We start from the raw sequence: 10829 nt of genomic DNA on the forward strand, positions 1-10829 counted from the left end.
TGAGATCTTTGTTAGAATATAGATTTCAATATAGAATATTAAGTAGGTATTCTATACAGTTGTCCAAAACTATTCCAGAATTTAAAAATACTCACTGGGTAATGAATAAAAGTGATGACTGTCAGTCTTGAAGAAGCCAGCTAGCAATTTCTGGATACTACTGGATCTGGGTAGTAATAGAAATTACAGTGTAACCTCTTAGATAAGTTAATTTTTATCAGTTCTGTGTTTATGTGGAATTGTAGTATATGTCCTAAATGAAGCAGATAGACTAGAAAAATAAACCATTTTATAATACCTCAACTTCCCCTTTTTAAAACCAAAAATACTTTGCTGTTATGAAATTAAAGTTTAATATGGGTACAGCCAAATATTTAGCATGCTAAAGATATGCTCATTATAATAAAGGGAACCAAATATTTAGGTAATATTGATGTCATTAAGTTTGTAAAATTATTAACCAATGAAATATTTAAGGTTAAATATGTTTTTATAAAAATAGGTGATAAATAAGTTTTATGAAATCAGGCTTTAGTGTATAATGTAAAATTTTACTGTGTTCCCATCATGACAGATTTACAGCTTTTTGAAAAAAGCGTCAAGAATGAAATTGATACTATTGTATCTCAGGATGAAAATCAAAGTGAAATCTCCTTAAGCAAAACCCTCTGCTTAGATAAAGAAGTAATTAGTCAAGGACAAACCTCGAATGTTATGGACAATAGAAAATCAGTTGCTACAGAAATAAAAGACAAGATGTGCTTGGAAAAAGACCATGGATGTACAGAATTAAAATCACCAAATAATCCTTTTTTAGTGTTAGATACAGTGATAACAGAAAAAATACATCTAGAAAGAACTGAAGGATTAGATGTTCACCATACAGATGTACATCTGGAGGTTGAAAATAAAAAAACATCATTTAACAGTATTTTAAATGAGACAGCACACAATACATATAATAATAAAGATGCTTCTGAAAACAAACCATTCAAACAATTCAGATTGCTTCAAGGGACTCGAGAACCTGCTATAGAGAAGGAAATTCCAAATAGTGACCAAACCAAAGCAGATTTGGATTCATCTCTAGATATAAAAAAAAATCCTGTTCCATGTCAGAAACATAGTTTAAAGAATTCAAGTAATGTTATGTTAGATGATGAACAATGTAAAATAAAACAAATACAACTGTTAATTAAAAAAAGTGAGTGCAGCATATTACCTTCTAAACAAACTTCAGATTTTCTGCAAGTCTGCAATGATACTTCAGAGAAGCCTGAACTAACTGTTCCCTGTGATACAGTAATCGATCACCACGTTTCATCTGCTGCTTTTAGTGATAATTCAAAAGTACTTCTTAAGAACTCAGATAAAAATGTTAATAGTATGCCTGTGTTGATGAAACCCAGCTCAAGCACTGGGGCAAAAACTATGTGTAAAAATATGAGTGATATGCAAAACAGTCAATTTAATAACTGTTTGGGATATTTAGAAAACAATAATGTGAACATTTCCCATCTTCATCTTAACAATGAGAAGAATAGTCATGCTTCACAAGCCAAAGATGGGAAAACTGCTGTTCACATGAAAACCTGCACAGAAATACAGTTTTCCAATAAAGAGAATCAGGTAACTGAAGCCACAAAAAATGACCTCTTCCTTTTTGTGAGCATTAATGAAAGACAGCATACATTGTTAAATAATACAGAGAAAACAGAGTCATTAAATGACATCGTTTCAGGAAAAATGTTCAGTGAAGGACAGCTGGAGGAATCACATTCATTTCACATAAAGCCATCTGGAGATTTAGTAAACAGAAGCGGAAGGTCAAGCTTTGATCTTTCAACTTCAGATAAAAAAACTGAGAAAACTCCAGTATACATGAATTTTTCAGCCCCCAGTCCTTGGTCAAAAGTAAATCACATTGAAAGTCAAACAGCAAGCAGTTCAACCCCTAGCATTTCTTTGTTGCTGAAGGAGAGACCACTAGATCCATCAGAAAACAAAAAGATCATTTCCATGGCTCTTTGTAAAAATATTGCTGTGGATGATGTCAGAAAGGATATTGGACCAGGTAAGAAAATGTTTTAGTTCTTAAAATGTTTTTCTACTTACTCTTGATAAATGTTTACAATCATATTGTTAAATTTTGTTTTAAAAGTTTGTTTTCATTAAGGAATAGCAAAACCAACAGATGTGGGTCATTATTTTAAATTAGGAACAACTACTTAATATGATTCCTTGTTTGTTAACTTTTAGAGCAAATGCAGTGAAGTAGTTAAGGCTTCTGCCAAGTGTGCATATTTATTGCTCTTCTTTGTATACGCTCATCATTCATCCTTAAAAACTTCCTTCCCTCAGAACATTTTAGTTTCTCTCCTGTGTTGTCTTTCTTTGCCCAATTTCTCTCCCTTTCCTTAATTTTTCTATTTTTATCTGTCCCTTCATCCACACCACAAATCTGGCTCTTCCTTCTGTTTTATAAGTAATAGTGAAGCATAACATCAATATATTTCCTATGACCAGTATTTGTCAGTTTAAAACACTTTAAATTGAATCCCTTAATATATATTAATGCATTCAGATGTTAAAGAGAATAGAGGGATTTTTCTGTTCTTAAAAACGGCCTAGGCCAGGCCTGGTGGCTCACGCCTGTAATCCTAGCACTTTCGGAGGCTGAGGCAGGTGGATCTCGAGGTCAGGAGATCAAGACCATCCTGGCTAACACGGTGAAACCCCGTCTCTACTAAAAATAAAAAAAAATAGCCAGGCATGGTAGCATGCGCCTGTAGTCCCAGCTACTCGGGAGGCCAAGGCAGGAGAATCGCTTGAACCCAGGAGGCGGAGGTTACAATGAGCCAAGATTGTGTCACTGCACTACAGCCTGGGCAACAAAGCGAGACTCCGTCTCAAAAAATAAAATTAAAAAAAAGAAAAAAACCCTGCCACATGAAAATTACATAATGTCCAAGCTTTATTTTATGATACTCCAGAAAAAAGTAGGGGGAGAGGTAAATGGATGAAATACATATGACTTAATATTGATGGGTACTGAAGTACATGGCTATGTTTTTGTTTTATTTTTTTTGTTTTGTTTTGAGATAGGGTCTCGCCTGTTGCCCCGCCTGGAGTGCAGTGGCATGATCATAGCTCACTGCAAGTTTGACCTCCCAGACTGAAGGAATCCTCCCACCTCAGCCTCCTGAGCACCTGGGAGTACAGACATGCCACCGCACCCAGCTAATTTTTAAAATTTTTGGTAGAGACAGGTCTCACTTTGTTGCCCAGGCTGGTTTTGAATTTCCAGGCTCAAGTGATCCTCCTGCCTCAGCTTCCCAAATTGCTGGGAGCCACCATATCCGACCTGGAAATTTTTCACAAAAGTATTTAAAAATAAAAACATGCTATATATCATGAATTGGTACTGTATGAATGTAAATTGAAAATAAAAAGCAGTAGTTTAAGAAGTATGATCAGGAGGAAAGTGGTGTTTTTATTTTTTATTTTCAGGATAGCATGTTTTCTTTTCTGTTCTTTTTTTTTTTTTTTTTGAGATGGAGTCTCACTCTGTCGCAGGCTGGAGTGCAGTGGCATCCTCAGCTCACTGCAACCTCCGCCTCCTGAGTTAAGCAATTCTTCTGCCTCAGCCTCCCAAGTAGCTCAGACTATAGGTGCATGCCACCACGCCCAGCTAATTTTTGTATTTTTAGTAGAGATGGGGTTCCACCATGTTGGCCAGGATGGTCTCAATATCTTGACCTTGTGATTCGCCTGCCTCAGCCTCCCAAAGTGCTGGGATTACAGGCGTGAGCCACCACACCCAGCCAGCATGTTTTCTTTTAATAGAAATCTCATAGTCAAAAGTTGCTGAGGTTATTAAGGACATTCTTAGATTTTAAGGGAACTTTGTGGGTTTAACATTGTGCACTTAGACACCTTAAAGAGATGCAGATTCAAGAAAAGTTTTTATATGACCCTCAGATTTAACAGGTTTCTTTTAAAAAGGAAACTGAGACAAATTTAAAGAGAATATTTGGTGATTAAAAACAAAAACATCTCATTTACTAGCATCAATGGTAAATAATGCAGGCAAAAATCAAATAACCAAAACACTATGTAACCTCATTTCCCAAACTAATCTTTCAATGTTCCAAAATATATTATTTAAGATTCCATTAACTTTTAGTTAGGTACTGCTTTAGATGCTGGTCTAAAAATCTACCTACCATTTTTTCTGAAGTCCTTTCTTGTAAATTAAATTTCGTTGATATATAAGAAATAAAGGGTGATATCTAAAATTCTGTAGAAATTCAAACGTGAAATCCTCTTAAATATGCCATCAGTATCTTTTAACCTGTATAATTTGCATATTTCTGTCTAACTCATTTCTATCAACTTATTAAAGCCGAATGTGACCCCTTCTAAACAGCCCTTTGTTGGACTTCTCAATGTGGCCAGTTTCTTTAAATAGTTTATAAATGTAGTCTCTGGTCCTAACTTTTTCCCTTAATCTGAGTTGGCAAAATATTCACTATATAAATGCTTACATGTGTGGGCAATACAGTAACCAGGGGAATAATGATAACACTGTATGAGTTATTTTGTTTTACAAAGTATTTATATCATTTCTTTCACTCCTTTTAATGTGGAATTATAGTAATCAGATTTTAGAAAGTGGCAATAATAAAATCTCAGTTTCTGAAATGAAATCCCTGATGTAAGAGCAAATCTTGGAAAACTGCAAAATATTCAACATAAAAATAGAAATTGTTGCTTGTTAAATACAAAAGCATAGGATCAGAAACAAGTTCAGTCACTAAAATGAGTACCTAGAAAAAAACTCAGTTCTGCCATTTCCTCTTTGTCAATCAGATAATACCAGCATTAACAGAGTTGCTGACACTTTGAATAACTGGAGTATCCATCCAGATCCCAAGGGAGAACCCAGTGAAGAGAAGAATGCAATTGCAAAGACTTTTTATGATTCTTCTTTTCCCACAGAACATGTAAGTCAATTAAAAATATTGCCGAGCAGACCTTAGTGAGCTAATTCTACAGATATGTGTAGAACTGTACGCATCTGGATGCATTAAGACCTAACTGATCTCCAAAATAATATCAAGAGGGCAACATGGCACCATTTTTCACAATTAAGCTTGATAGAAAACAGCAGGAAAAAGTCACAGTGTATAAATCAAATAGATACAATCCAGCCTGTTTTGAGAAGGAGAGTGTGAGGCATCGGATTATATACTTCTATTTTTTACTCATCTAAATTTGGAAAAGTGGTATTTAAGCATTTAAAACTTTATGTTAATACAAGATGATGTCTAAAAGTAAGTTAGATTATATTTAATAATGCTTAAGTTAATTTACATTATTTTTGGAAATTGAGATGGAAAGAATTGAAAACTCAGAATACGTGTGAAAGGATCAAGTATCCATATGATACTGTATGGATGTATGTATTAAACAAAATATTTGTAGAAATTATATGACTTCCTGGAGTCTATTTGTCATAAGAAAAGCAACTAACTATAGCAGGAAGGTCATGTGATTAAATGTGTAAGTTTTATATCATTGTGTGTAGAACTTTAGCAAGAAAAAGGTTGCAGTGTTCAGTCCATTAAACAACTTTCACTTTAACACATACAAAATGAATATTATAGTATTAACACATCCTTAACAAATAACAGCTTTAGCAATGCATTTTATTTTCATTTCTAAGTAGGAGAAACCTCAGGTTAGATAGTATAACTCTTCTGGGAGAGTTGAGACAAAAGTCAGGAACTACCTTGATATGGTTTAGCTTTGTCCCCACCCAAAGCTCATCTTGAATTGTCACTGCCAACAATTCCCAAGTGTCATGGGAGGAACCTGGTGGGAGGAATTGAATCATGGGGGTGGGTCTTTCCCGTGCTTTTCGTGTGATAGTGAATAAGTCTCACAAGATCTGATGGTTTTAAAAATGGGAATTTCCCTGCGCAAGCTCTCTTCTCTCTTGCTACTGCCATTTAAGAATTGCCTTTCACCTTCCACCATGATTATGAGGCCTCCCCAGCCACGTGGAACTGTAAATCCGTTAAATAGGTTTAATGGATTTCCCAGTCTTGGGTATATCCTTAGCAGCTTGAAAACAAACTAATACAGTAAATTGGTACCAGGAGTCTCTAGTGTTGCTGAAAAGGTACCTGAAAATGTGGAAGTGACTTTGGAACTGGGTAACAGGCCAAGGTTGGAACAGTTTGGAAGGCTCAGAAGACAGGAAAATGTGGGAAAGTTTGGAACTCCCCTAGAGACTTGTTGAATGGCTCTGACCAAAATGCTGATAATGGTATGGATGATGAAATCCCATCTGAGGTGGTATCAGATGGAAATGAAGAACTTGTTGGGAACTGGAGCAAAGGTGACTCTTGTTAGTTTTAGCAAAGAGTGGTAGCGTTTTGCCCCTGCCCTAGATAGAGATTTGTGGAACTTTGAACTTGAGAGAGATGACTCAGGGTATCTGGTGGAAGAAATTTCTAAGCAGCAAAGCATTCAAGAGGCAACTTGGGTGCTGTTAAAGGCATTTAGTTTTATAAGGGAAACAGCATAAAAATTTGGAAAATTTGCAGCCTGAAATAGAAAAGAAAATCCCATTTTCTGAGGAGAAATTCAGGCTGGCTCTGAAATTTGCATAAGTAACAAGGAGCCAAATGTTAATCTCCAAGACAATGGGGAAAATGTCTCCAGGGCAAGTCAGAGGTCTTCATGCAGCTCCTCCCATCAAAGGCCCAGAAGCCTAGGAGGAAAAAATGGTTTTGTGGGCTGTGCCCAGCATCCCCATGCTGTGTACAGCCTAGGGACGTGCCCTATATCCCAGCCACTCCACCTGTGCTTAAAAGGGGCCAAGACACAGCTCAGACCATTGCTTCAGAGGGTTTAAGCCCCAAGCCTTGGCAGCTTCCATGTGGTATTGACCCTGAGAATGCACAGAAGTCAAGAATTGAGGTTTGGGAACCTCTTCCTAGATTTTAAAGGATGTATGAAAACGCCTGGATGTGCAGACAGAAGTTTGCTGCAGGGGTGGGGCTCTCCTGGAGAACCTCTGCTAGGGCAATGTGGAAGGGAAATGTGGGATCAGAGCCCACAGAGTCCCTACTGGGGTGCTGCCTAATTGAGTTGTGAGAAGACGGCCACTGTCCTCCAGACCCCAGAATGAGATCCACCAACAGCTTACACTGTGCATCTGGAAAAAGCCACTCAATGTTGGCCCATGAAAGCAGCCAGGAGGGAGGTTGTACCCTGCAAAGCTGCAGGGGTGCAGAACTGCCTAAGACCATGAGAACCCACCTGTTGCATGAGCATGACCTGGCTGCCCTGATGGATTCTGGACTCGCATGGGGCCTGTGGCCCCTTTGCTTTGGCCAATTTCTCCCATTTGGAATGGCTGAGTACCCTGTGCTCCCACCGTAGGAAGTAACTGGTTTGCTTCTGACTTTACTGGCTCATAGGCGGAAGGGACTTGCATTATCTCAATGAGATTTTGGACTTTTGAGTTAACGCTGAAATAAGACTTCAGGGGACTGCTGGGAAGGCATGATTGGTTTTGAAATGTGAGGTAAGATTTGGGAGGGGCCAGGGGCACAATATGATCTGGCTGTGTCCCCACCGAAACTGCATCTTGAATTACAGTTGGTCTCACAATTCCCACGTCATGGGAGGAAACTGGTGGGAGGTAATTGAATCATGGGGACCAGTCTTTCCTGTGTTGTTCTCGTGATAGTGAATAACCATGAAATCTGATGGCTTTGAAAGTGGCAATTTCCCTGCACAAGTTCTTTCTTCTTTTGCTGCTGCCATGTTAAGAATTGCCTTTTGCCTTCCACCATAATTATGGAGGCCTCCCCAGTCACATGGAACTGTAAGTTCATTAAACCTATTTTTTCTTCCCAGTTTCTGCTATGTCTTTCTTAGCAGTGTGAGAATAGACTAATATACCCTTTTCACATTTTCCTAATTGAGCTCATCAAGCAACAGTATAGTTTCCACTTAGTCTATGTAAGTGTGTATTATTAAGATATAGTGACTAAAGAGCAATAACTTTGGTATTAGAAAATCTAAGTTTTAACCTGGCCAACTGAATAAGTCATAGAATCAAAACAAAGAGGAAGCTTGAAAGCATCAAAGCTAAACATCCATTTCTAATTAGGGTGAATCCTTAACCCGTGTAAGATAGCTGTTCTACTTTCAAACATCTCCCTTGAAAGCCCATTTTTATAATTAATCTAATGGGGAAGTTCTTCCTTTTTGTCTAATTCCTCATGCTCTATCTGCAACGAATGTTGCTTTTAAGAATTTATTTTTGGCCAGGTATGGTGGCTCACACCTATAATCCCGGCACTCTGGGAGGCTGAGGTAGGCAGATCACAAGGTCAGGAGTTTAACACCAGCTTGGCCAATATGGTGAAACCCCACGTCTACTAAAAATACAAAAAATGGCCAGGCGTGAGGCCGGGCGTGGTGGCTCAAGCCTGTAATCCCAGCACTTTGGGAGGCCGAGGCGGGTGGATCACGAGGTCAAGAGATCGAGACCATCCTGGTCGACACGGCGAAACCCCGTCTCTACCAAAAATACAAAAAATTAGCTGGGCATGGTGGTGCGTGCCTGTAATCTCAGCTACTCAGGAAGGCTGAGGCAGGAGAATTGCCTGAACCCAAGAGGCGGAGGTTGCAGGGAGCGGAGACCGCGCCATTCCACCCCAGCCTGGGGAACATGAGTGAAACTCCGTCTCAAAAAAAAAAAAAAAAAAAAGGCCAGGCGTGGTGGCAGGCACCTGTAATCCCAGCTACCCGGGAGGCTGAGGCAGAACTGCTTGAACCTAGGAGGCAGAGGGTGCAGTGAGCTGAGATCACACAAGGCACTCCAGCCTGGGCAATAGAGTGACTTCTTTCCTCTAAAAACAAATAAAAAAAAAAAAAAAAATTATAGACTTTTTAACTTTTTCATCCTGCAAGGTACAGATGAGGTAACAGTGACATAAATGTGAAATAACTTTTCAGGGTCATTAAGACACAGTATGTGGTGGACCTAGGCTAGGTATCTTGGCTCTTAGTCAAATGCTATCTTACATTTTCTAAACCTTCAAAATAGAAAAAATGCTTGTTCTCAAAGACTTGTGCATATAAAGCAAACTCAATTCACTGGCTGAACAGACATTTTCCAAGTGCTTATTACTTTGTGTCAAGTACTATGGTAAGCATCATTGTCTCAGATTAAAGCTTGGTTATAAAGTTTCATGTAATGTGGGGCAAATTCAAAAGTAGATCTCCTTACAAATTTAAGACAGAGCCACACCCATTCCTTTGTACACTGTAAAGGCTGTTTTTGCACAGCACTGAGAATTGAGCTGTTGTAAGAGGCCATTTGGCCCACAAAGGTGAAAATACTTACTCTGGCTCTTTATGGAAAAAGTTTATCAACCTCTGTTCTAGATGAATTTTATGAAAACTTATAGCCAAAAAATTGAAGTTCTTTTTATTTTTCAACGTTATTTTATGTACAGCATACTCTGTTTAATTCAGGGAAGATATTAAGTACCAATCCACTTTCTATGAGTTCAAAGTAACTTGAAAAGATAGTATGTTTTTCGTTCTTGTTAATGGTGTGAGGTTGGTAGCCTGCTGCAATCTTGATTATATCCAGGAATGAGAATGGAAGGCCAGAGTAAGCAAAGCAAGCCACTTACTTTTTTATATCCAATGAACTAGATTCATTTAAGTTAAATTTTAAAATGGAATCCCAGGCAGTAATAAAAGGACTGGTACCAAGTGAGGAGATATTTTTAGGCCAAAAATTAGATCTTGTGAGGCTGAAAAAGGAAATAGATGATAAATTTCTAAAAAGAGGAGATGGGGAAAGAACAAAGATACATGGCAATATATCTTGACAACAGCTAGAGCTAAAATTACTGTGCAGAGGCTGCAGGACCCTCAGGTAAGCTAAACAGGACAAGTTTTGTTGAGTGTAAACATTAGCTATTCTACACTGTACCTTGTTTCTCTAAAGCCAATCCCTGCTCCTACCCTTACCACCAAGTGGGTAGTTAGGAAAGAAACTAAAGCAGTTATGTGTAAACGTGGCCGTCCTTTCCATCAAGATAAAAAAGTCAAAGAATCGGGATTTTGGGAAATCGTTAATTTGTACTTGGATGCCAAATACACCAAAATGAACCTAACATTTTGATGGCAAAATGGGACATTATATCATGCAGATCACCAGTCATTTTACTTCAGAATTAGTAGCAACCTGGATTTAGATTTAATCTATTTTTCCCCGTCTGTTTTTGGTACTGCATGAATTACTTAAAATCTTTTCTGGCCCCATGAACTAAATAAAGTATGGTGAACACACTTGTATAGTAGACACTATCAGAAATATTCTATCCATTACCAAATAGTTATTCTTTCCAGTAATAGCATCAGGGAACTAAAAGGAGCAAATGAGTAAACTGAAGCCCACAAAAATTAAATGACTTGCCTAAGTTGTCTTAGCAGTCCTGTGCAGACACTTTTGGAAGAAAAAAGGCAATCAGACAAATATGAACACAGAATCACCCTACGGATCAGAGTTAAAACTCTGAGGAGACTAGTAGTTGACTATAAAATTTTCAGGAAGGGAGCCAAACAGAGCAATCCAAAAGGAAAAATCCTTACGGAGCCGTGAACTTACCATTCTAAACATTTAAGTTCATTTAAGAAAAAAACATTACTACATAGTCTAACACTGAAAATGACAATGTTACTAATATGCCACTTTTACCAAATTGAAACAGATTTTAATGTAAGGC

At 37.9% G+C, this 10829-nt stretch overlaps 1 protein-coding gene across 1 annotated transcript in view; it reads left to right on the top strand.

Moving 5' to 3' along the window:
• The window catches only part of CCDC73 (coiled-coil domain containing 73), an 86820-nt gene that overhangs the window by 73407 nt on the left and 2584 nt on the right, over positions 1-10829 (top strand). Inside the window, exons 10-11 of the mRNA XM_032283652.1 lie at positions 575-2074; positions 4873-5006. Coding sequence (XP_032139543.1) covers positions 575-2074; positions 4873-5006 — 1634 coding nt within the window. The remainder of the gene's footprint in view (positions 1-574; positions 2075-4872; positions 5007-10829) is intronic.

This window comes from Sapajus apella, unplaced genomic scaffold (genome assembly GCF_009761245.1).
Source record: "Sapajus apella isolate SASKATOON/1434 unplaced genomic scaffold, GSC_monkey_1.0 scaffold14, whole genome shotgun sequence".
Taxonomy (NCBI): Eukaryota; Metazoa; Chordata; class Mammalia; order Primates; family Cebidae; genus Sapajus; species Sapajus apella.